Source organism: Macaca mulatta, chromosome 14, assembly GCF_049350105.2.
Source record: "Macaca mulatta isolate MMU2019108-1 chromosome 14, T2T-MMU8v2.0, whole genome shotgun sequence".
Taxonomy (NCBI): Eukaryota; Metazoa; Chordata; class Mammalia; order Primates; family Cercopithecidae; genus Macaca; species Macaca mulatta.
This window is the reverse complement of record NC_133419.1, coordinates 77,792,762-77,820,277: the sequence shown is the minus strand read 5'-3', so window position 1 is coordinate 77,820,277 and position 27,516 is coordinate 77,792,762. Positions and strand designations below refer to the sequence as shown.

The following is a 27,516-nucleotide window of genomic DNA, read 5'->3' as shown; positions in this document are numbered from 1 at the left end:
GTGGTGGGCGCCTGTAGTCCCAACTACTTGGGAGGCTGAAGCAGGAGAATCACTTGAACCCCCGAGGCAGAGGGTGCAGTGAGCTGATACCGTACCACTGCACTCCAGCCTGAGCGACAGAGTGAGACTCCATCTCAAAAAAAAAAAAAAAAAAAAAAAAGAAAAAAAGGAAAAAGAAAGTAAGCTCATTAGCTAAAGGGAAGGGCTATTGGAAAATCCTATTGAATTCCCATTTGAGGTAGGGTAATCATATGTAGGGAAGTGTCTTAGCCTATTTTGTGTTGCTATGATAGAATACCACAGACTAGGCAATTTCTAAAGAAAGGAAACATATTTCTTAAAGTTCTAGAGCTGGGAAGTCCAAGGTACCTGCATCTGGTGAGGGCCTTCTTGCCATGTCATTCCATGGTAGAAGGTGGAAGGGCAAGAGAGCAAGAGTAACAAGGGAAGGGGGGTGAACTCATCCTTTTGATCAGGAACCCACTCTCTTGATAACTAATTTACACCTATGATAGTAACATTAATCCATTCATGAGGCCAGAGCCCTCATGATCCAATCACCTTTTAAAGATCTCACCGCTCAACAGTTGCAGTGAGGGTTAAATTTCCAATACTTGAACTTTGGGGGACACATTCAAACCAAAGCAGAAGGTAATCATAACTTTCAAGTGAAAGCGGTTAACTGGATTTTGTAATGTTCTCTAGGACATTTGGCTGCTTCAGTATAATGACAGTTGGGAGAAAGTTGAGTTCAACTATCCCAAAGCTGGGATTTTGCCAGTTAAATTTTGGAAAAGGAGAGAAGGGCAAGGTGTTGATAGTTTTTGATGTTTGAGTAATTTTGATGGACCATGATTAGATAAAGAGAGAGAAAAAGGCAGGGGACTGCTGGATAGTTTATTGGAGCTCAAATTGAAGTCTAGGAATTGTGGAAATTCTTGAGTAAGTGCATGGATAGGAGGTTGTATCTGAAGTGTATATGATTCATTCTAGATATTGGAATTGTTGCACATTTTGGTGATAAGATCCCAGGTGTAATCATGAGAGTATTGGCTAACTTGGACTGTAGGTCAGAAAATGGAGTGACTAGGGTGTTGACATGATCATCATTGTGGCTGTTGACGTCACCTAGAATGATGACTAGAGGGGTTCAGAAGAAGACTGAAGCAGGAACTAAAGCCTTTCAGTAGGAGTTACCAGAAAGTGATTAGTAGGCTGCAAAGACGTGTGATAGCAGCCAGTGGAAGCTACTCAAAGGAAAATATAGGTTTTTACAAGAGGGAGAGAAAGACATAGTTTGGAAATGGCACTGAAAATTAAGGACAACACTGATAAGTAGGGTGTAAGAGGGAAAACAGCCTCCAGTTGAGAGGGTTTCTAAAGAAGGCTCTTCTTCAGGGCATAGCCAGATTTCTTTTAAGGTAAAGGAGCAGAGGAGTGTTAGCCAGTGGCAAATGAGAAGTTCCAGAGGGAATAGTGGAAAGGTTTCAGAGTCAGGACAGGGGGAGGGAATTTGGTCAGGTTAGAGAAGTTCACAGAAAAGGTTGGAGATGAGAGTTTGGATGACTGAAGTAAATGAAAACTGTAGGATTGATTGATTGATTTAGTCCTAATTACCTTTTAGAGGAGGGAGACAATCCCATTTTCATGCTATGGTTTTTGACACTTTGAGATAAACTATTCCATTGAGGCAACATATGGCAATGTGGGAAATCAGAACATGTTCAGGCAGAGATTGGCTGGAAGGTCAACCAACTAGGAGACAGTACAATAGATTCCATTGTTTCCTGGGAGGTTGAACGGAGTGGCCCCTTTATGATTCCTTCCAGCTCTCAGATTATAAGGGCCTCAACTTTATCATTGCAGGTCATCCAATGGGAGGTTTGGAGGTTTGAAGGTTAAATTTGAATTTTTGCCTTAATTATTGGGAATAACTCAACTGGGGTTGCAGATTAGGAATTTCCCAAGATGGTAGGCAGAGGATTATAAGACCTGTAAGTACTGGTTTCTGGAAGTAACTCTAGTGACTGTCTGCAAGGTGGTAGGAGTGAGGAAGTTGCGTAGGTGTGGATGGGGGTGGGGAGGATTAGAGGTATAGAGCCAGCCTAAAAGAACTTCAGTCTCTCACTCTAAATTTCTCTGGCCTTTCCACTTCACTTTGCTGCCTCTCATTCTTCTCTAATTGTAGGAAGCCTCCCAGATACAGTCACTTGTTCATTCTGTCTCAAATTATGTAATTAGTGTAGAAAGAGAGTTTTCAAGAGAATAATCAGAAGCTAGTAATGTTTTTATCACTCATTTAGTGATCTTAGGTAAATTGCATATCCCTATAGGTTCCAGGTTCCCATAAAATAAAGGTTTTTATTTTATAAAAATAAAACTGGCTGGTTCTTCAGGATCCTTTTAGCTCCTGTGTTTTTTCTGCTAATCCGGGCTGCCTTAGTCAGTGAACCTTGGCTGATTACTAGGTGTGTAACAGCTCAGCCTGGGGATGTAGAGATTAAACAAACTTCAATTTTTTCCCTTGAGTTATTCATGGCCTGGTGAGGACAAGAAGCATGGATTATGGTTGATATGATGAAATTTGGAAATTGTTGCATAGAAGTACATATAAAATGCTATTACATTTCGGGAGCAGAAGTAGTGGGATCTGTTAAATTTGGGGGAAAGATAGAGGTGAGGAGGGGCTTCTGTGAAGGTTGCATAGGGGAAATGAGTCAGGTTGGGTCTTGAAGAATGAGTAGGAGTTTGTTTGGCAGACAAGTTGGGACATTTTAGGCAGAGAAAACAGCATAGGCAAAGGCAGGAACATGAAAGCATAGTAAGCTAGAATGACATGTTTAGGAAATAGTAGAGATGAAACTAGAAATATAAGTGGGGGAAGGGAACAGATATTTATTGAACATTTATTTTGTGCCAGGCAGCATGCTAGGTGCTTTTATATATGCTTGTTAATTCTCATGATAACTCTATAAAGTAGGTAGTCTTGTTTGTTTTTTACATAAAAGGAAACTGAGGATCAGAAAGTAAAGTAGCTTTCCTAACCGCCCAGAAACAGCCAACAGTTTTCCTCCCTGCTGCTCTAGCAGTTGTTGCTAAACCAGAGCAAGTGGCCGGGCTGCATAGTGGGAGTATCTTTGACATGTTAGAAGGACATCCCTCAGCAAATTCAAGACTGCAGCATTCCAGTCCCCTGCCAAAGAAAACCTCCTGGCACAGTATAATTAAAGATCAGATTCTCATAACCAGGCCTCAAGGGCATACAGTACTCCCCAGTTCTGGATGGAGTGTTGATCATGTCAGTTGCAGCTGCTGTGGGCTGTTTGGACTAAGAAGTGTGATTAGTATATGGAACAAGTTTTATTTCTTCTCGAGTTAATATTAGAGGTTATCTAGTCCTTTCCTTTGCCTCTAGAGTCAACAGTGTAGTGTGGTGTAGTGGTTCTATCATCACACAGGCCTAACTTCAGGTTCCTGCCTCTGCTGCCCACTAGCTGTATGGCCCTGGGTGACTGGCAGCATCTTTGAAACTTTGCTGCTTCTTCTGACTTGTTTACTGTTCTGCATGCATAGCTTGTCAAACAGTAGATGATGAATAAATATTTGCACTGATGAATGAGAAAAATGATACCAGATAGACTTCTAAGTTTTCTGTAAACTCCAAAGTGTGATCTAATGTTAGTGATTATTAAAACAGCCCCAAATAATGCTAAAATCCTAGTTGTAAAAATGGTTAATCCTGAAGGTTTTCTGAGGAAACTGTTTCTAGAATTTTAGCAACTCTATTAGGCAGTGTAGAAGACTCTCTTAAACTCCAGGTCTTATTGTGTGACTTGGACTAAGCACCAGAATTCATTTATCTTCTCTTGTGCTTAGTCCCATTGTGTGAACTCAAGGCATCACTGAGTCCTCAGTGCAGATGGATAGCAGATGGTCTCCTCCTCCACGCAATACCTCTTTTCTCATTGTCATCTCTCCACAGCCTTGTTTTTTAATTAAAAGCCCCATCTTTTATTTTTAACATGGGGCATTTATTGCACAATTCTAGAGCTGTTTAGAATGGACCATTTTTCTGACTAGTGCTCTATGTGGTGCATAAAAGACCTGCTGTGATCTGCACTGTTCCACTTTTTCAGTCTCCCATTTTATTCTTTTATGTTGCGTTCTGCCACACTGTACTCTCACATTTATGTTATTCTGTGGTCTAGATGCATTTGCCATCATCTTTCTCCATGAAAATCACTCATTTATTGTCTCTTTTCTTTGGGCCAAGCACTATATACTAATGCCTGGACCTACCCCAGACCAATTACATCAGTGACTCTAGGGGTAGAGTTCAAGCATTAATGTTTTCCTCCTCAACATTTTATTAGGAAAAATTTCAAACATTGAAAGAATCTTATAGTGAGTACCTGTGTACCCACCACCTAGATTCTCCTACCATTAACATTTTCATATACTAACTTTATCATATGCATTATATATTGACATGTATGTTGTTATATCCCTGTTCATTAATCTTATTTCTTAAAAATGCATTTGAAAATAAATTGCAAATATTAATATACTTCTCCCCGAGTACTTCAGCACTGGTGTTAAACTTCAGCACCAGTGAACTTTAAGAAAAAAGCTCACAGGGGATTCTAATAGCCTAGAGTTAAAAACCACTAGTCTGACCTATTTGTTCTTTAAGCTGCTACTCTGAATACCACCTCTTTTCTTAAACTTCACTGATCACTCAAATTCAATTTAACCTTTCTTTCATGTGTGTTTGAACATTCTACTGTTTGTACTGTTCTACAGCACTATTCACAATTGACCTGGTATCGTGGTTTTCTAGGTTCCACCTTCTGCTAACTAGATGGTGATAGCCTCTAGGGTCAGGTCATATTTTATTCATTACCTATCTACCTATGTGCCTTCTTTCACCTATTTTTTCTTGGTTTCTAGCATACATAGCACCTTACATATTTTTATATGTATGTTTTTTTTATATGTAAGGTGAACTGCACTTGAACTGCATTTGAATGAAGAACCTGCAACTGCAGCAGAAGGTGTATATAACTTTCATATGTGTTTACTTACATATTCTGTTTTTTTTTTGATTGGAGGAATAAGAATTCATTTATCATTTCTGGTGCTTAGGGTAGACTTTTAGTAAAAGTCAAGTCTAGCCCAAATGTGCTAATAATATTTTTATATTTGCCATTGGCTAGATTTGACTAAACTAATCATAAATTAGAAGTAGCAGAACACAAAGGGGCTAGAATTACCTCAGGAACAGTATAGTTGGAAAATCCTTTGGCAGAGAGTTTAAAGATGAGGTCTGATTTAAAAAAAAAAAACACACACATAAAAATAGACCTACCTTATGATCCAGCAATCCCGTGGCTGGGTATCTACCCAGAGGAAAGGAAATTAGTATATTGAAGAAATACCTGCACTCCTGTTTGTTGCAGCACTGTTCCCGATAGCTAAGATTTGGAAGCAATCACAGTGTCTATTTACAGTTGAAAGAATAAAGAAAATGTGGTACATATGCACAATGGAGTACTATTCAGCCACAAAAAAGAATGAGATCCTGTCATTTGCAACAACATGGATGGAACATGTACAATGGAGTACTATTCAGCCACCAAAAAGAATGAGGTCCTGTCATTTGCAACAACGTGGATGGAACTGAAGGTCATTATCTTAAGTGAAATAAGCCAGGCACAGAAAGAGAAACATCACATGTTCTCACTTATTTGTGGGATCTAAAAATCAAAACAATTGAACTAATGGACATAGATAATAGAAGGATGGTTACCAGTGGCTGGAAAGGGTAGTGGAGGGCTAGTGGAAAGCAAGGATGGTTAATGGGCACAAAAAAATAGAAAGAATAAGACCTATTTTTTGATAGCACAGCAGGGTGACTATAATCAATAATAACTTCATTGCACATTTAAAAATAACTAAAAGAGTATAATTGGATTGTTTGTAACACAAAGGATAAATGCTTGAGGGGATAGATACCCCATCCTCCATGATATGATTATTTCACGTTGCATGCCTGTGTACAGAATATCTCATGTACTCCATAAATATATACATCTACTATGTACCCACAAAAACTAAATATTAAAAAAAGATGAGGTTTGAGTTTTGCTGGGAAGGATAAGTAAAATTTCTGTCAGTTTAAAGAGGATTCTGTGCCTACTTTACCTATAAATTGCTGTGTGATCTTAGGTAATTTCCTCTTGCACTCTGGACTTCAGTATTCCTACCTGTAACGTTAGGCAGTCAGGTTGGATGACTTCCAAGGAAGCCTTTGGCTTTGATATTATGTGCATCTTAAAATATTTGATTAACTTGGTTTTGTTTTATACCAGTGACTGTGGAATCCAGGGTAATAAGAGTGGAAAGAGGTAGTTGTTGGTGAGCACATTCCTTCTCTGAATCCCTGTCTGCTTTGATTCAGTATGTAAAGTACCTTACACATAGTGGCTACTTGAAAATTGTTTTCTTTCCCATCTTTATACTGTAGCACTATATCTTTATGCCTTATATAGCGTGCTTCAAAAGGGGCACAAATCACTTCCCCTCTTTGGTTGCCTCTTGACCAGTATTAAGTCTAGAGACTGCATAGTGAGAAACATCAAATTACAGGTCATAGGTGATGGGACTTCTACAGGGGCCATGGCTTATAAATTGCAGAGCCAGGACTTAAACCTGGGTCTCGTGACTTTAATTCCAGTAATCTTTTAAAAAATTGCCCTACCTTTTGAAACCTCACAGTGATCCTGCATTTATTATAGAGTCATTCAGTTGATTCATAATTAATGCTTCAATATAATTAGTTGCTCATAAATTATTAGGTTCCCTGAGCCTCTGGGGCATTGGTAAAATGTGATCACTGTGTCTTTCTCTCTGTTGTATTCATTTGTTGTCCACGATGGATAGAATGGTGCTATCTGAGCTGTCATAATGTTGGCCTCATCCCTAGCTTTATATTGCAGCATGTCTGAGGCATTGGTTTTTCATCCTTCCAAACTTTTGGTCTACAGAGACTATTAGAAGATTAAGGTGTGTTTGCTCACCTTATTCAAAAGTTGAGCATGTTTCTTGTTTTGGACCTGTTTTCCCATAGTTTAAAATGGTATAGGTTTTAAAATGTGCTAATTATTATGGTGAGTGTAGATATACAGAATGACCATTGAGGGGATCAATAAGGGTAAAAAGAGGAAAGACTTGTGGAGAACCTATAGGAAAGGGCTGCAAGGAACCTGGAAAGTAGTATGGAAACCTTAGGTAAGTTCAGAAGGAAGTGATTAAGAAAGCACAAAATTGTGTTCTGTGAGTGTAGTTGAAGGTCCTGGAAATGTTTGACATTGAGAAAATAGATTTGGGGGGTCTCAAAAGAGTATTTCAGGTATTTAAAGTTCTGTCTGGGGAAGAGATAGTGGTCTTTTCTGAATAGCTCTAAGATACAGGATTTAGTACTAACAGATGGAACTTTTTTCTTTGTTTATTCATTCGTTTGTTTATTCAATAAATCTTTATTGATTACCTATTCTGTGCCAGGCCTGGTGTTGCGGATCGAGAAATACATAGGACATGAACTTTGTTCTTGAGGTGTTTATAGTCTAAGTCTAGCAGGGGAGGGGTGAAAGGGAAAGCAAATATGTAAACAAATTATTGCAATGCAGTGTAAGACAGAGCTTATTATAAGTGATAACTCATTAAATGAGATGACTGAAGATAGAATAGATAGTCTTTGGAGATTTTAGATTTCCTGTCATTGCAACTTTTCAAGCATAGGCTGGATGACTTCTAGGCTGGAATGCAGTAAAAGAATTCAAATATTAGATTCCAATGCATATTTTAGGTTTTAAGGAATAATGGAATCTCTTTGAAAGTGAATATCTACCACAGAATTCTCCAAACACAGTAAAAGCACTGAGAAATGGAGAAAAGTCTGTATCAGGAAAGTTGGTGAAAACTTTCTTGGCATAATCGTGGGCTGTGGGCCTGAAATGGAGTTACATTCAATGAAACTGTTGATTGAAGGACCTGGGAGTCAAGGAAGGGCTTTACTCGGGTATCAGATGACTGCAGGGAGTGTAATTTTGGAACTGGCAGCCTGGAGTGGGAAGGTACACTTGAGAACTGAGACAGTAAAAGTTCTCTTGTGGGTGCTTAGGGACTTGAGTTATAGTTGGGAGAGAAAACAAAGGTAAATCTGGGAAGACAAACTGGAAGAAATGGATAAAAAGCACATCACAGAGTTAATCTGCATTAACAAGATTGTCCTTGCTTGATTGATTTCTTTTGTTCAAAAATAGAAGGAGCGGTTGGTTTGCCAAAGGTGGGTCAGAATGAATTATGCAAAGAAGTGGGGTTAGGGTTTGGCCTTGATGGATGAGTAAGATTTTTATCAGTCAGAGAAAGGAGAAATCATTGACAGAAAGCACATTGGGGTGTGTGTTTGTGTGTGTGTCTGTGTGTGTGTATAAGTAAATAAGTAAGAATACTTGGCAAGTACAGTGGAACAGATTTCTGAGGTTTGAATTAGTTTGAATTAGGCTGTGTCTAGGTGTAGTGGCTTAGTTGATAAGGCAGGTCAATGTCAGAAAGTAAAGCACCTTGAATTTTATCTGTACTAAACTTCCTAAAGGCAAGGTATATATCTTTATGCAAAGTGTGATTAATTAAAATATTTGAGTTCACTGTGAGCTAGATACTATCTAAAGTATTGTTGGATTGCAAAGATGACAAAATTGGGCCCAATATTTGAGGAACATTCTGGCTCCTAGGGAAGACATACCTGTAAACAATTACAATAGCAATAATAAAAGGGATAACCTAGAAAGTTAGCCATTGCTTTGGGAACATGGAGGAGGGGGCACCTAACTTCTTGAAGTGATGACACATTTCCAAATGGGTTCATGGAAGAAATAACAATTGAATTAAGCCTTGAAGGATGAGTGAATTCACAGTTGAAGCATAGGGAAATTGGTATTCTAGGCAGAAGGATCAGCATGCACAAAAGCATAGAAGTGTAAAAGCTATGGGATACTTGAAGAAGTTGGAGAAGTTGGATGTAGATAGAGTGTAAGGGAAATTAGAGGGAGTGGTAGTGGTGAGAAATGAGGCTGGGTGCATTTGGTCAAATAACAGAGGGCCTCTAAAAGCAAGCTAAAAACATCAGCTTTTATCCTGAGATGTCAATGAAGGGTTTTTCATTTTGTTTTGTTTTCGGGACGGAGTCTCGCTCTGTTGCCAGGCTAGAGTGTAGTGGCGCGATCTTGGCTTACTGCAACCTCCACCTCCCAGGTTCAAGCGATTCTCCTCCTTCAGCCTCCTGAGTAGCTGGGACTACAGGTGCGTGCCACCATGCCCAGCTAATTTTTTGCATTTTAGTAGAGACAGGGTTTTACCATATTGGCCAGGAGTCTCAATCTCTTGACCTCATGATCTGCCCACCTTGGCCTCCCAAAGTGCTGGGATTATAGGCGTGAGCCACTGTGCCCAGCCAATGAAGGGTTTTAAAAGTAGAAGAGTAGTGTGTTCTAAGGTTCCTGACAGCCCCTGGATAAAGGATTGCGGAAAAAAACTGGATGTGGGGGAATCAGTTCTTTATTAGAAATCGTTTAAAAAACAAACAAACAAAAAAAAACAAAAAAAAAACTCCTATAGATTTTATTCATAGTATTTTAGGTCATTGATGTCTAAAGCGATAGTATTCAAATCTGACTGGCATTGGGATCACTAATTTTCAAAATACAGAATTAGGCCTTAACTCAGCCATTCTAAATCAAGATTTATGGGGGCCAAGCCAGGATATCTATATTTCTAAAAGCTCTTGGTGATTATTGTGCTGGTTTTTTAAACTCATTACTCTCTAAAGTACTGTTGTGTTTAACTCCAAAGAGCTTATATTTTAAATAGTCATGGTTAAATGTATAATTTCTACTGCAGCATGGAAGACTAATGAGAAATATTTTTAACTCTGGATACATTCATATCTATCCATTGTCAAGGACATTTATTTATTTTAAGGTAATAACATATTTTCATTAAAACTATTGATAACATGTGATAGGGATTCCCCCCCCATCTTCCTTTCTTTTCTTTTCTTTTCTTTTTCTTTTTCTTTTTCTTTTTCTTTTTCTTTTTCTTTTCTTTCGAGACAGAGTCTCCCTCTGTCACCCAGGCTGGAATGCAGTGGTGCAATCTTGGCTCACTGCAGCCTCTGCCTCCCAAGTTCAGGTGATTCTCCTACCTCAGCCTCCTTAGCAGCTGGGATTACAAGCACCTGCCACAATGCCTGGCTAATTTTTGTATTTTTAGTAGAGAGGGGGTTTCATCATATTGGCCAGGCTGGTCTCAAACTCCTGACCTCAAGCGATCCGCCCACCTTGACCTCCCAAAGTGCTGGGATTACAGGCATGAGCCACCGTGCTTGTCCTATCCCCTATCTTTTAGATTTTATTCTACTGTTTCTCAGAAGTAGTGGAGATTTTGCCAGTAAATTCTGTACCATATTAGGACAGGATGGTTACTGCATTGACCATTTTATGTTTTGAAGAAGAAAGCCAAGCACGGTGGCTCTCGCCTGTAATTCCAGCTGCTTGGGAGACTGAGGCGGGAGGATTGATTGAGACTTGGAGTTTGAGACCCACCTGGGCAACATAGGGAGACTCTTGTCTCTAAAAAATTTTTTTAAAAATTAGACGGGCATGGTGGCGCATGCCTGTAGTTCCTGCTACTCTGGAGGCTGAGTGGGGAGGATCTCTTGAGCCCTAGAGTTTGAGGCTGCAGTGAGCTATGATTGTACCACTGCACTTCAGCCTGGGTAACAGAGCAATAATCCTCTCTCTCTCTCTCTCTCTCTCTCTCTCTGTGTGTGTGTGTGTGTGTGTGTGTGTCTGTCTCTCTCTTCTTTGTAAAGAACAAGGTAGAATTTTAGAGGAGGGAGACACTGAAGAGATTATATAGTCTCAGGGGTTAGCAAACTTTTGCTGTGAAGGGCAAAATAGTAAATATTTTAGGTCTGTGGACATACAGTCTCTGTTGCAACTACTAAATTCTGCCAGTATCGGGTAAAAAAAAAAAAAAGCCATAGACAATTTATAAATGAAGGGTGTGACTGTGTTCCAATAAAACTATCTACAAAAACAGCAACTTTGCTGACCCTTGATACAGTCCATTCCCGAGAGGGAAAGTGTAACTTGTCTAAGGTTATAAAATTAGAGGCTGGCAGAAAACTCACTATGTGGAATGCTGTTAGCAATTTTATTTAATCTTCACATAGATGAAAAAATGAAACCTAAGAGGTTAAAGAATTTCTCTAAAGTTAGTAAGTGGTACTGGGATTCACACTTAGTTTTTGCTAGACCAAATATCTGCTTTCAGCTACATCGTAATGGTTTTCCATGCTCTTCAATGTCCCAGAATGGGAATGCAAAGAAAAGCAAGACATTGTGATTTTTCATTAGTGCTTGGCACATAGTAGGCATTTACATCAGTGAGTGTTAGCAATATCGTGGCATGCAGTGGAAGGACTTGAGCTGAACCCTGAAGGAAGGGCTGTATAATTTTGATTCTTTGCAATTTTTTAACATGTATTTCCTTTTGGTCAACAATAATAAAGGAGTTATATTTTTCTTATTTCTGATTCTAGTAGCTGCTGCTGGTGGTGACAATGTCAAATAACGGCCTAGACATTCAAGACAAACCCCCAGCCCCTCCGATGAGAAATACCAGCACTATGATTGGAGCTGGCAGCAAAGATGCTGGAACCCTAAACCATGGTTCTAAACCTCTGCCTCCAAACCCAGAGGAGAAGAAAAAGAAGGACCGATTTTACCGATCCATCTTACCTGGAGATAAAAGTACAGTATTTGATTTTATTCTCATCATTTGTATGCTTTAAAAAAATTATTTTGGGTAACCTGGATAAAAGATCTGTCGTCTTTGACTTAATTTTCCTTTAATGCTTTTTTTTTCTGGTTAAATATTTCTCTTTCTTCCGACAGTGGCTGAAACCAAATGGAAAATAGACCTATTTTTATACTGTATTAACTATATCTGAGCAAAACTGTAAGAGAATAATTATGCTCTTGCCAGATTTGGGACAATCTGAAGTGATTTATTTATTTTTAAGTTCTTAAACTGTTTAGGAAGTCACAAAATGTAAGAAAAATTGGAATGTCTTTATTTGGAATTTTTTTCCCCTGAATTAGTTTCAATTGGAAATGTTTTCTTTCCAAAATCTTGATTGCCTTTTCTTTATTCCGACTTCCTGGTCCCACTTTCAGGTTTGGGGACTACATATCAGTAAGAATGGCAAGTAACAGCTGAGAAAAGGATGCGGAGATAACTAGCATTTAGCATGAGTTTACTATGAATAAATTATCCTGGGCAGCCTCATTTCCTTTTTATTGATAAAACTTCTATTAATAGAAGAATAATCATAGGATGAATAGTGTTGATTTTAACACTGTTAATTTAACAGTGTATATGAAAAAGTCGCCAAGATCCTTGTAGACAAGGTTGTAAAATAAAGGTTTTGCTATCCACAACAGAAGATCACTTTTGTTTGATACCAAAAATGTTGACTTAAGTGGCTGTTGCTCTGAAGTAAAGTTCTCTCTCCGTATGTTTGTGGGCCCTGTTCTTATAGCGTGCTAAAGATACTGGCTTTCTCTGTGTAAGTAGTTATCATGAGCTTCTAGTTTAGATGTAGCTGGGTCACCACTTACCAGCTTTCTCATCTTAGGCATGTCAGTTAACTGCTTTGACCTTTATTTAGTTTCCTATTTCAGAAGTGAGATATCATTTCACAGGGTAGTTGTGAAGACTACATACAAAGTTCCTAATAGAGTAACTTCCACACAGAAGGTACTTAAATGTTAGTTCTCTGTCTCTTTACTCCTTTGTCTCTGTCTCTTTACTCCTTTGTCGATGAATAGAAACTGGGAGACATAGCTAGTAGACTACATGGTAAAATCAGAGCTGAGATTCTGAAACAGTAGGGCAGATACAACAAGCACAATGGTGGATTGCAGAAAACATCTCATGTTGTAGAAAAAATATAATTGCCTAACTGCAGATCAGGGGAGATGGTAGATGGTAGTGTCATTAGCCAAATAGGAAACACAGAAAGAAGGAACAAATTGGGAGCGTTGGTGATTGGAGAGCAGGGAAGATGATGATTTCGGACATATAGCTTTTATATATAGATACATCTTATGAGCAGACTTCATGTATTGTAATGTTTGTTGTAAAAGTGAAATGAGACATAATGAGTACTTTTAATGAGTACGTTGGGCTTATATCTTTTTGTGTATGAATCCTTCTACTCCACCTTCCCTTCCCTGTGGGTTTGGGGGTTTGGGTAGAAAAGAAGGCCAGGCACAGGGGCTCATGCCTGTAATCCCAACACTTTGGGAGGCTGAGGTGGGAGGATCGCTTGAGCTCAGGAGTTTGAGACCAGCCTGGGCAAAATAGCAAGACCTTGTCTCTACTAAAAAAAAAAAAAAAAAAAAAGATCAGGCATGGTGGTGTGTGCCTGTAGTAACAGCTGCTTGGGAGGCTGAGGCAGGAGGATTGCTTGAACCTGGGAATTTGAAGCTGCAGTGAGCTATGATCATACCACTGCACTCCAGCCTGTGTGACAGAGTGAGATCCTGTCTTAAAAAAAAATAAAATAGGCCGGGCGTGGTGGCTCACGCCTGTAATCCCAGCACTTTGGGAGGCTTAGGTGGGTGGATTACCTGAAGTCAGGAGTTCAAGATCAGCCTGGCCAACATGGTGAAACCCCATCTCTACTAAAATACAAAAAATTAGCCGGGCATGGTGTGGGCGCCTGTAATCCCAGCTACTCAGGCGGCTGAGGCCAGGAGTATCACTTGAACCCGGGAGGCAGAGGTTGCCGTGAGCCAAGGTCACGCCATTGCACTTCGGCCTAGGCAACAAGAGTTAAACTCCATCTCAAAAAAATAAATAAATAAAATAAAAGATGTGGATAAGTTGCTTAACTTTGATTTCCTGACTAATTCATTCATATAGTAGCTGCCAACTTCCTTGGTACAAGGGCTATGATCTGAGGCAGTGTTAAATGCCCTGCAATCTTCTTCCACATATATAGCCACTTTCTTTATCCCTCAATTTAGATGTGTATTTATTTTTAATATTGTATCTTATCAACCAGTATTCTTGATCTCTATAAATAAATAGGCTTTCAGCCCAAGTGTCTACATGTAGTAAAAGAGAACTTTTTAAATTAAAAAGTTTAAATTGTTCTTGCTGACTCAAACTAGAAGGGTAATAAAATTCTCATCCAGTAGGCATCATCAAAAGTAAAAACATTTATGTTTCAAAGGGCATCATCCAGAAAGCAAAAAGGTAACCCACAGTAGGGAGAAAATTTTCCCAAATTACATATTTTATAATGGATGTGTATCTAAAATATGTGAAGAAGAACTATTGCAAGTCAACAACCAAAAGACAAGTAATTTTAAAATGGGCAAAATATGTAAATAGACATATCTCCAAAGAACATATACAAATGGCCAAGAAGCACATGAAAGGATGCTCAAATCATTAGCCATCAGGGAAATGCAAATCAAAACCACAATGAGATACCACTTCACACTCACTAGGATGGCTATAATAAAAAAGATAATAACAAGTGTTAGTGAGGATGTGGAGAAGTTGCAACCCTCATAATTGCTGGTGGGAATGTAAAATGGTGCAGCCTCTGTGGAAAACAGTCTGGCAGTTCCTCAAAAGGTTAAACATAGAGTTACCAGCAGTACATGAATGTTTATAGCAGCATTCATAATATCCAAAAAGTGGAAACAACCCAAATACCCCATCAGCTGATGAATAGATAAATAATAAAATGTGGAATATCCATACGATGAAATATTTGGTAACAAAGACATGAAGTTCTGATCCATGCCATGACATGGATGAACCTTGAATGCTGCGTTAAGTGAAAGAAGCCAGTTAAAAGGATCACATGTAATATGATTTTATTTGTAGGAAATGTCCAGCATTGGTAAATTCATAGAAAGAAAGTAGATTAGTGGTTGCCTAGGGCTGCAGAGAGGGAGAGGCAATTAAAACTAGGAGATGATTACTAAGAGGGGTGGGGTTTCTTTTTGTAGTGATGAAATGTTCTAAAATTGATTTTGGTGATACCTGTCCAGCTCTCTGAATATATTAAAAGCCATTGAATTTTACACTATATGAGTGAATTGTTTGGTAAGTGAATTATCTCTCAATAAAGCTGATTTTTAAAAAAGAAGATTCCTGTCTGAAACAGCAGATGGAAGCAGAGCCTTCGGACATCATTGGGACCTGAAGGGACAATCTTATGTGCTAAATGGGAAAGTGGGGGTCTAGATATTGGGATTATAGTCTTGGTTCTTCCATAAATTGGCTGGCTGATTTGGGTCAATTATTTCTCTGTAGACGTCAGTGCCTTCATCTAGAAGAGGAGAGAGAGCAGTAGGCATGTGCAGTTTCTTTTAGCTTTAGAATCCTATAATTACATAAATGAGAGATTGCAAAGGCGTGGTTAGATCAGGCTTGTCTATATAGGTGAGAAGAAACTAGGCCATTGTAAAGTACTTTATTCAGTGATGCAGCTCTAGAAAATCCTAGCTGAGTAACCCTAGGCTAAATCTGATCTGAAAATACATCTCATAACCTCAAGATCAAAACTGCATCTCTGTAGGTTGAGGGCATAGAGGTAGGAAACATACAGAGTTATAAGAATTTCTCGCAAAATGATCTAACAATCTTTCATCCTTTGGGTATAGATTTTCTATATTTGCCCTGGGCACATAGGTTTCATCCCTTTGCTTTAAGACCCTTGATGGCTATAATTAATGCATACATCAAAATGAAAGAAGTCTGAGGTGTTTTTCTTTTGTTTGAAACCTTTGATCAACCAGTAAGCTACTCAACTTAGTCCTAGAAGGATACACAGCAGTGTTGGTAGTCTTTGAAGTGGTATGCCCTTCATGTAGTATTTGAGCATTTATACCAGCTGCATAGAGTTATGTCTAGAACTGGACTTGTAACACAGATTGAGTCCAGCCACTGACATTTGTTAACTCTGATTTATTTTTTAAATTTCATTTCAATATCCTTACTTCCCATTCACCCTGTATCATTAGTAGGCTTTTGTCATTTGACATAGTAGATATAAAAGCATTTTCTAAACTAAAATGCAATACAAATAGGAGGTTTGTTTTTCAAAAATGGAAACCTCATTTATTGTTTTATTTGATACCTACATCAACTCATTTTTAGTTGGGGAGGCTAAGGCTTAGAGAAAAGTAAGTTGCTCAAGGTCTCACAAGTGGCAAGTGGGAGGGCTGAGTATGGAACTAAGTCTTCCTAAATTATCTGTTCCATTGTCACATAACTGTATCTCTTAGTTCTCAACCCTGATTACACATTGGACTCACTTATGGTGCTTTTAAAAAATACAGGGCAGGGTGCAGTGGCTCATGCCTGTGATCCCAGAAGTTTGGGAGGCCAAGGCGGGCGGATCACTTGAAGTCAGGAGTTCTAGACCAACCTGGCCAACATGGCGAAACCCTGTCTCTACTAAAAATACAAAAATTAGCCGGTTGTGGTGGTGGGCACCTGTAATCCCAACTACTCGGGAGGCTGAGGCAGGAGAATCGTTTGAATCTGGGAGGCAGAGGTTGCAATGAGCCAAGATCATGCCACTGCACTCCAGCCTGGGTAACAGAGTGAAACTCCTTTACAAAAAAAAAAAAAAAAAAAGTGGCCGGGCGTGGTGGCCCACACCTGTAACCCCAGCACTTTGGGAGGCCAAGGCAGGCGGATCACTTGAGGTCAGGAGTTCGAGACCAGCCTGGCCAACATGGTGAAACCCTGTCTCTGCTAAAACTAAAAAAATTAGCTGGACGCGGTAGTGGGCTCCTGTAATTCCAGCTACTCAGGAGGCTGAGGCGGCAGAATTGCTTGAACCCGGGAGGCAGAGGTCGCAGTGAGCTGAGATCACACCACTGTATTCCAGCATGGGTGACAGAGCAAAATTCTGTCTCAAAAATAAATAAATAAATAATACTGATACCTGGATTCCATCCAGACTTTTGGAGTCAGAATCTCTAGAGGAGTTGTTTTGGGTCTGTAGAGAGATTTTTGGGAGATGAGAAAGAAGAATGATCTGTGGGCTGCAGTAATGGTTGAGGTTTGAGCTGCCAGCGGGTAGAATGTCTTTGGGCATTACCTAATGCTGACCTCTCTAGCATGGCTTCAGTATGTGCCTGGGGGATGCATAAATGATTGGAAAGAGAAGCTGTAATTGAGGGCCTGTAATAGGTGATGCTGAGTTGCAGAATTCCATGTGGGAAAGCCTGGTTCCTGTGGTTAGGATCTGGAGCCTTTGGTTTATTCTAAGAAGTCTTTCAGCATTTAGTTTGAAATCTTTTTCTGGCTGCATTTTCACAAGCAAAGTGGAATTCTCTGAGCTTGGGAAGAGTTTAGCAAAGTTAATTTTAACATTGGACTATGTCAGTGTTTATCTCTCCAAGTTTGGAACGTTTTACTGCCTTGAGCTCAGATTAGCTCAGTGGAGCCAATGAGAGGTGCTGCTTAAAAATAATTTTTTTAAAAAAGGCCAGTGATTTGTGCTAAAACTTTGATGGCTATACTGAGACAATGGGATTTTGCAGTGTCAGCCTCATTTCCCATGCTATCAGAAGGCCAAGTGGTCTAGGTCAAAGATAGGGTTAAAATTGGGATGGGTGAGGCTGGAAGCTTGTTTTCCCACTTTATTTTCTCAATCCCAAGATCTCTAGATACATGAAATCAAGATGATTCTTTCCTCTTTCTCACCTCAACCACAGTTTCTCTGTCTTAATGAATGGGCTGAGAAACCTAACAGTTTTTTATATTAATGACAACTTATGTTTGTAAAGTTGTTTAGTTTACAAAGCACACATATTTTCTGTAACTTAAAGAATTCTTTTTTTTTTTTTTTTTTGAGACAGAGTCTCACTCTGTCGCCCAGGCTAGAGTGCGGTGATGGGATCTCAGCTCACTGGAACCTCCACCTCCTGGGTTCAAGCAATTCTCCCTGCCTCAGCCTCTCAAGTAGCTGGGATTACAGGCACCTGCCACCACGCCTGGCTAATTTCTGTATTTTTTAGTAGATGCGGGGTTTTACCTTGTTGGCCAGGCTGGTCTTGAACTCCTGTCCTCGGGTGATTCGCCCGCCACGGCCGCCCAAAGTGCTGGGATTACAGGCATGGGCCACCGTGCCCAGCCAAGAATTCTTAACATAGTTGTAGGAATCCTTATTTAGATATAAGTCTTCTGTCAGTTATATATGTTACAAGTATCTTCTACTGTGCTCTTAGCTTTTATTAGATTAAGTAAATTCCCCTGTAATCTTAGACAGATGCTTGGCATGATGCGAGATAGAATTTTAATATGGTCAAATTTATTAGTCATTTCCTTTCTAATGCTTTGTGGTTCTATTTTGAAATCTTTAGCTACTCAGAGACTTGATTTTTCTATTGAGTTTTCTGTATTCATGTACATGAGCACATTATTTGTATATTGTAATAGTTTTTTTTTTTCTTTCTTTATAATCCTCCTTTTACTTCTTTTTCTTGCCTAATTGCACTGGTTAATACCTTCAGTACTATGAAGAATAGAAGTGGTGATGAGGAATACCTTTCTCTTGTTTTTAATCTCAGGAAAAGCTTTCAGCATTTTAGAATTAAGTATGATGTTTTTTCCAGAGTTTTTGGTAATTACCTTCTATAAGATTAAGTAAATTCCCTTGTAATCCTAGTTTGCTAAGAGTTTCTAATCACGATTGATATCACATTTCAGCAAATGCTTTTTTCTGCATTAATTGAATTGATTATATATATTTTCTTCTTAATTTTCTAAATGTAAATTACATTCACTTTTTTAAAAAAAATTGAGATATAACTCGCATGCCATACAAGTCACCATCTTAAAATGTACAGTTCTGTGGTTTTTGGTATATTCATAAGATTGTACAACCATTACAACTAACTTCAATACATTTTCATCGCTCCAGAAAAAAAACCCCATACTCATTGCAGTCATTCCTCATTTCTCCCTTCTGCTCTGGCAACCACTAATCTACTCTCTGTCTATGGATTTGCCTATTCTGGACATTTCATATAAATGGAATTACACAGTATATGGCCCTTTGTGACTGGCTTCTTTCACTTAGTATAATGTTTTCAAGGTTCATCCATGTTGTAGCATGGATCGGGACTTCATTCTCTTTATGGCTGAATAATAGTATATGGATGTACTACATTTTATCTGTTCATCACTTGAGAGACATTTGGGTTGCCTTCACTTTTTGACTGTTATGAATAAGCTGCTATGAAAATTCACATACAAGTTTTTGTGTAGACATGAGTTTTCACCAGATTCCTGCAGACATACTTCTAGTCATCATAAAATATTTGCTACCGTAGCAGTAGTCCCAGGGATACTATAACCCTGGGATATGGGACCATCAGGATCCTGGGTTTGCTTTATTTTCTCCATTGTGTCTTCCCTCAGTCTGAAGCTCATAGTGCCTTCCTGCCTGCAATCATGTGCTTTGTGAATCTGGTAAGAGTTTATGAAATTTGGTTGACTTGCTGAACAGGTGGAAAGAAGAAAGAAAGATCACACTGTTTACTTCTCTTGGCCTCTGCTTATTCTGTTTCTTTTGGAAATGCCCTTTCCCATCTCGGTCTGGCTAACCCCTGTTCATCCTTTATGACTTCTTTCAGGTATTATCTTCTCCAGAAAGGTGGTTTATTACTTACCTTCATCTGTATGCAGAGCTTGCACCATTGTCCTATTTTGCAGATTGAAGGCTTGAAACTCAGACTTTTCCAGGGTCACCCAGTGAGTTACTGGCAACCATAATACTGAATCCTTCCTCTGAGATTCTTTCCACTAACAGAAATTTCTTTTAATTCCTTGACCTCAGCTGTTTAGCTCCTGGGTTTGTGGTGATGAGCCAGTGAGACAATGACTGGCAGAGCTTGGTGAAGGGCTGTACACAGGTGAAGGGGATGATTGTTACTTCCCAGAAGGGATTAATTGGGTTCCAGGTGGCTCTAGGACTGTATGACTTCTCCATTTCTCTTCTGTATTCCTGCCTCTTGAATCCTGTTTTCTGCTGGTGATCCCCAACTGGTGAATACTCAGTCTAAATATTACACAGTACCAGGCCGGGCACAGTGGCTCATGCCTATAATACCGGCACTTTGGGAGGCCAAGGTGGGTGGATCACCCGAGGTCAGAAGTTCGAGACTGGTAAACATGGTGAAACCCTGTCTCTACTAAAAATACAAGCAGCCAGGTGTGGTGGTGGATGCCTATAATCTCAGCTGCTTGGGAGGCTGAGGGAGGGAGAAATTGCTTGAACCGGGGAGGTGGAGGTTACAGTGAGCCGAGATCATGCCATTGCACTCCATCCAGCCTGGGCAACAAGTCTGAAAAAAAAAAAATTACGCAGTACCCAAGCTAAATCCTGCCACCTAGATTTCCCCATTCCTTTTACTTCTCTCCTTTCCCACTTCAGCCAAGTCATTGCTATTTTTGTACTCCACTATGTTAAACTGTTATTTCAGTTAGTAGTTGATTCCAGTCAAATTTCAGTAGGGATCGGGGTATAATAAAGAGTGAAAGACTTGATCAGGTGGACTTACAGTCATGTGCTCTGTGAATCAGGACAAGTCAACTTACTTCCCTGGGCCTCTTTCCTCAGGGAATGGGATTACATGGTCTCTAGAATCACTCCCTAATACTTTCTTTATTTATTTTTTGAGACACAGTCTCACTCTGTCACCCAGGCCGGAGTGCATTGGCACAATTTCAGCTCACTTCAACCTCTGCCTCCTGGTTCAAGCTATTCTCGTGCTTTACCCTCTTGAGTAGCTAGGATTATAGGCACGTGCCACCACGCCCCGCTAATTTTTGTATTTTTAGTAGAGATGGAGTTTCGTCATGTTGGCCAGGCCAGTCTTGAACTCCTGATCTCAGGTGATCTGCCTGCCTCAGCCTCCCAAAGTGCTGGGATTATAGGCGTGAGCCACCGCGCCTGGCCATTCCCTAATATTTTCTAGAGTATTCTTCAATCCAGTAAGCCATGTGCTGGATTGAAATTCAGAAGTATAGTGATTGTAATTGGAAGTGATAATTTTGGTCCTCAAGAAGCTTACATTTTGGATTTGTAAACTGGCAAGGAATCATATAAGACAGGAAATGACTAGATGCTTGGTGGTGTAGCAGACTCAGTGTCTTGGGAATTAACAGGAAGAAGAAAGGTCAGGAAATCCTTCCTGGAAAAAGGGGGACCTGAGCCAGTCTTTAAAAGATGGCTGAGATAGGGAGAAGGAGAAGAGAGCATTCCAAACAAGGAGAAGAAAAAGCGAGCAAAAACGTGGAGGTGGGAATGTGTGAGGTATATTCAAAGGTTGCAGGGTAAAGAGTGCTCAGTAGAAGCAGAGCTGACTTTAGCATTACCCTGTGTGTTCATGTATTAAATTATTCCATTTCCCTGGAACTCTTTTCTGTAAACTACTCATGCTTTGAGCTAACTTTCTTTTTGGGCGTCCTTTACTAAAGTTTCTTCTGCATTTGACAGTTCATGCCTGTGATGTATTATATAGTATATCAATTATATATAATAGAACTAATGTATAAACATGCACAGATATAAAAAATAAAAATTGAAATAAAACACAAATATAATTGTACTTCCCTAAGTGACTAGATCAGAGGGAATTTAGAAACAGAAAGTAGTTCCAAAGCCCTGCCACATGTTCCAGTGCATTCTGGCTATGAGAAAGACAGATGGACTTATGTCATAAAGGACTGCTTGACTTGGGGCCCTGGTATACCCCTTAGCCTTGTCTTTCTCAAAGCAGCTGCTTCTGAAAGGGAAATTGCCAAGTACATAAATAGCTTACACCCTAGCACTTGGCATGTAGGCAAATGGTTCTCATTAAGATACTGAAGAATGAACCTTTGGAATCAGACCTGGGTTCAAATCCCAGCTCTCAGTAGCTGTATGAGTAAATTATTCAGTTTCTTCATCTGTAAAATGACAGTAGTAGTATTTATCTCATAGGATTGTAAGAATGATGGTAGTAATATCTATCTCGTAGGATTGTAAGAATGAAGAAAAATACTATATTGACATCATTTTTGTATACATAGCAAGTTCTTAATGTCATTTCTTCTTATTACACTGAAGTATGTTTTCTTGATTCAACTTGAAATGTTTTAGGGGAGGTAAAATAGAATGTAAAGAACCTTGGCTTTGATGCCAGACTTTTTGGACTTTAATTACTTAATGATTGTAGGCAAGTCTGTTCCCAAATTTTCTAATCTGCAAGTAAAACTTGCCTCAGGATTGTGGTGATTGTATTACATGATATGTATGAAATACCTATTTAAAACTGTGGAATGCCGTCTCAGGAAGGAATCTTAACTGCAGAGCTTTGAGAAGGCATAGCTTCTTGTTTTCATAGACTCACAGAATGTAGGCGCTTGAGGGACCCTTAAGATCATCCAGCTCATACTCGCCCTTGTTTAGATGAGACAGCAGAGATCCTGGTCTCTCTCTCTCTCTCTACGCACGCACACGCGCGCGCATTGTGGTAAGGTAGAGGTGAAACTGGCTTGAACTCTAGACCTTTTTGTGTTTTCCTTCTCATTTTGCTACCTTTTATCAGGGTTATGCTGGGTCTGTGGAGGTATTAGAACTTCAGAATTTCTTTTGGTTAGTGTATTGAGCTCCCAGACAACAGGATTTTAAAATAAGGTTCACAGGTGCTGGGTAACAAGTGTTGTGAAAGTCAGGCCAGAGCTGCTGAAAGGAACATTTATTCCTGCCCTGGAGAGAATTTTTCTGTCTTAGGCAGATTCCTTAAACTCCTTGCCCAGTTGAGGTAAATGTCTGGTCATTTTTTCCTTTCTTCACTTACTGTCTGAGTACCTACTTTGTGCCAGGTGTGTGCTAACCTCTGGGAAGCTGTGACTAATTTGACATGGCCCCTGCACTTAGAATTCAGTCTGGTATGGAAGATAAACACTTATAATAGTCAATTACTATTACATATATTGGGTGCTATAGGAACAGAGAGGGTAAAGAACTGCCCAGCCTAGAGATCAAGGAGGGCTTCACAAAAAAGAAGACTTACCCTATATCAAATGGGTAGTTACTGGTAAAACCAGGACTGTTAACTCTGACACACATTCTTTTTGCCTCTCCTTTTATTTTATTTTATTTTATTTTATTTTGAGACAGGGCCTCATTCTGTCGCCTGGGCTGGAATGCAATGGCATGATCTTGGCTCACTGCAACCTCTACATCCTGGGCTTAAATGATCCTCTTGCTTCAACTTCACAAGTAGCTGCCACTACAGGCATGCACCACCATGTCCAGCTAATTTTTGTATTTTTTGTAGAGACAGGGTTTTGCCATGTTGCCTAGGCTGGTCTTGAACTCCTGGACTCAAGCGATCTGCCTGCCTTGGCCTCCCAAAGTGCTGGGATTACAGGCATGAGCCACCATCTTATTTTAGTTCAACAAGAAATTAAGTCTTTAAACATGCATTGAGTATCTGCTCCAATCCAGGTCCATAATTGGGGTCTTCAACATATGTGAAATATTAATAGATAGACTTTGCCCTCTCAAGGAGACTACAGCGCAATAAAGAGCTAAAATAAGCCTAAAAACAATAATGTTCCTGTTTTTTATTTCCTTTTCCCTGTTTCTCTTGCAGCAAATAAAAAGAAAGAGAAAGAGCGGCCAGAGATTTCTCTCCCTTCAGATTTTGAACACACAATTCATGTTGGTTTTGATGCTGTCACAGGGGAGTTTACGGTAAGTCCTGGGTCACAGAAAGGTCTTCAGTCTTTTAGAGCTCTGGCTGTGCACTGTTAGATTTAACCCTTTCTCATCTTCCTGATGCTTCTGTCTTTGCCTGAGACCCTGATTACAATTTTCTCACATTCATCAGTGGGACACTTGCATCGCTAAAATTGTATCCAGAGAAGCCTTTCCATCTCCATTCTTTAAATAATAAACCTCTGTTAAGTGGTAGGCTTGGTAGCAGGCTCTGTGTGGGGCACTGATCATGCAGGAACAGCATCCTATCCTACCATCCTGGAGGTATAGCCTGGTGAAGGAGCAGACATCTTAAGAAATGACTAATACAATGAGAAAGATATTATAAAAGAGGCTTATGTAAACTCTGAGGGTATAGAGAGAAAGGAATGACTAACAAATGCATCTTTTGCTGCTAGCAAGTGTCAGAGTTAGCTCTGATGTTCTTTCAGGGTCCACTGTGATTGTGCCTTCCTATTAGTCTTGCATGTCTCTCTTATAGGGAATGCCAGAGCAGTGGGCCCGCTTGCTTCAGACATCAAATATCACTAAGTCGGAGCAGAAGAAAAACCCGCAGGCTGTTCTGGATGTGTTGGAGTTTTACAACTCAAAGAAGACATCCAACAGCCAGAAATACATGAGCTTTACAGGTATGAAAACTGTGTCCCGGGCAGTCTCAGCAAGAGATGGTTTTAATCTGGATGGGAAAACTCACATGCCTATTGGTCTGGGATAAGAGAACAAAGTAGTTGAAAGAGTGGAAGTGGCACTTTAACTAACGTGGAATTTTGGAATTTGACAGCCAAGATGATGGACTTTGCATCAAACTTAAGTCTTCACTCTGACACTGCACATGTTTTTTTAAAAATAGTATGGTATTATATAGAGAGAACACAGATTTTGTGCTAGAAGGTCTAGATTCTGACCCTTACTAGATTCTAACAGTCGCTTCATTTCTTTGCGCCTCAAAATGGGAATAATTCCTATCTCAAGAGGCTGTAGTGAGAAATGATTGGGCACAGTGCCTCACGCCTGTAATTCCAACACTTTGGGAGGCCGAGGCAAGATGATCGCTTGAGGTCAGGAGTTCGAGACCAGCCTGGGCAACATGGCAAAACCCTGTCTCTACAAAAAATACAAAAATTAGCCAGGTGTGGTGGTGCATCCCTGTGGTCCCAGCTACTTGGGAAGCTGAGGTGAAGGGATCACTTGAGCCTGGGAGGTGGAGGTTGCAGTAAGCAAGGATCACACCACTGCCCTCCAGCCTGGGCAACAGATTGAGACCCTGTCTCAAAAAAAAAAAGGTTATAGTGAGAAATAAGTGAGCCGACAGATGTGAAAGTTCTTTATAAGTTGTAAAACATCACCATAGAAATGTAACTATCATTATCATCATTATTGTTAATATTATTATTAGTTATTTAATAACACTAATAATGTATGTCTTCCTCAGGGAACTAATTTTTATTAGTTAAATGAAAAACAGGCCATTAAATAATAAATTTCTTTACATGTACCCTCAGTAGAAGGGACTATATTTTTCAGAGTGTTTTTAATAGCAGAATTGGGATTAGAACCCAGGTCTCCTAATTCCTATACCATCATCTTTTGAATTTACTGCTTGCCCCTAATAATGTTATTTGGAGGCTCTCCTTCCATAGAGGACCAACTTTCTCCCTTGTTTTGCAGGTGTGAGAGCCAAAGAAGGCCTTTCTAATATGTTAAATTAATAGTGGGCTAATCTTTTAATTTCCAGGCTCTTTACTCATGTTGCCTCCTTCAAATGGCAGTATTGTTGGGAAGGTGAGAACCAGGATGAACTAGGGAATTTGAAGGATGCTTTCCCCAGCCGGTATCTGGCTTGTTTCAAGGGCACAGATGGTGGAGATGACAGGCTACAGCTTCACTCATGCTGCCATGGTGGTGCCCAGGAGAGGGCCATGCATGTGCCCAGCAGTATTTCCTTCCTCTCGTCTGGCCCCGCTGAGTCTGTCTCACTTCTTCCATTGAGGGACTGAGTCATTTCAAGGAGGAATTGGGGTGGAGGGCTACTGAGTGGGAAAGTTTTCTAGTCAGGAAATTAGAGTTTATGTTAAGGAACTTGTCATGGAAACATCAGGTTAGAGGCTGTCTTTGAAAACCTCAGTGGCTAAGTCTTGGGAAGGATCTTTCCTGCGTGTATATATGTAGATATGTGCTAGTGGCATGTAAGTGTGTACGTAAACAGAGGCATAGCCCTATGGGTTTGCATATATTTGGAATTAAAGCCCACTTAAGTATTCATGAACAAAGATAAAGTCCACTCAGGTATTCATGAACGAACATATGTATAAATATACACATTCAGGTAATTATGTGTATGTTCATTCATGCATGCATATATGAATAATATTGAGTGTGTATGTACAGATACATGTGTGTACATCTACTTTTGTATGTACAAATTTGTGCACATGTATATATATATATATGTATGCCAGAATTTTAATTTTCTGTAAGTTGAAGACTAGGGCCAACTCTAGGCAAAAGTGCATATTTGGCACAGGTTTTTTAAAGTGTCATATCTCTCCTTTCCCTATTTGCCATCCTCTCATACTATTAGTTATGATAATACTACCTCAATTTGTATATGCTCACATGTGAATTACCTCACGTGATTTTTTTTTTTTTTTTTTTTGAGACAGAGTCTTGCTCTGTCACCCAGGCTGGAGTCCTGTGGTACGATCTCAGCTCACTGCAGCCTGTGCTCCTGGGCTCAAGTGATTCTCCTTCCTCAGCCTCCTGAGTAACTGGGACTGCGGGTGTGTGCCACCACACCCAGCTAATTTTTGTGTTTTTAGTAGAGATGGGTCATCATGTTGGCCAGGGTGGTCTTGAACTCCTGACCTCAAGTGATTTGCCCGCCTCAGCTTCCCACAGTGCTGGGATTACTGGCATGAGCCACTGAGCCTGGCTCCCTCATGTGATTCTTACGATGGCCTTAGGAGACTGGCAGGGCAAGGACTATTATCCTCCTTTTATATATGCAAAGAAATTAATTAGACTCAGAGAAGTTAAGTGACATACCCCAAGTGACTCAGCTGATACATGATGGAAATGTATTTTGACTTGGGCCTTTAACTCCTTTGCTACCTATAACCCAAACACAATCCTCCATGCTAATTTTGGTCAAGTGTTTCTATTTTTTCAACACTTCATTTTTTTTTTTTTTTTTTGAGACGGAGTCTCACTCTGTCACCCGGGCTGGAGTGCAGTGGCGCAATCTTGGCTCACTGCAACCTCCACCTCCTGGGTTCAAGCAATTCTTCTGCCTCAGCCTCCCAAGTAGCTGGGACTATAGGCGCACACCACTATGCCCAGTTAATTTTTGTATTTTTAGTAGAGACAGGGTTTCACCATATTGGTGAGGCTGGTCTCGAACTCCTGACCTTGTGATCCACCCACCTTGGCCTCCTAAAGCGCTGGGATTACAGGTGTGAGCCACTGCGCCCAGCAACACTTAATTTTTTATACCGGTTAGTAGCTAATGTAATAGGGAAAAAGTAGATGAGACTGACAACGCAGCTGGGTCTTAGCCCTATTTTGCCAATGACTTA

At 39.9% G+C, this 27,516-nt stretch overlaps 1 protein-coding gene across 50 annotated transcripts in view; it reads left to right on the top strand.

Annotated features, from left to right (window-relative positions):
* The window catches only part of PAK1 (p21 (RAC1) activated kinase 1), a 149,189-nt gene that overhangs the window by 71,086 nt on the left and 50,587 nt on the right, over window positions 1–27,516 (top strand). For 37 of the 50 annotated variants that reach the window (XM_077963982.1, XM_077963967.1, XM_077963992.1 and 34 more), the window contains 3 exons: window positions 11,666–11,876; window positions 23,817–23,917; window positions 24,423–24,570. In XM_077963982.1, coding sequence (XP_077820108.1) covers window positions 11,687–11,876; window positions 23,817–23,917; window positions 24,423–24,570 — 439 coding nt within the window. In that variant the 5' untranslated portion in view covers window positions 11,666–11,686. The remainder of the gene's footprint in view (window positions 1–11,665; window positions 11,877–23,816; window positions 23,918–24,422; window positions 24,571–27,516) is intronic. The other 13 variants (XM_077963965.1, XM_077963985.1, XM_077964000.1 and 10 more) reach the window with 1 other exon arrangement.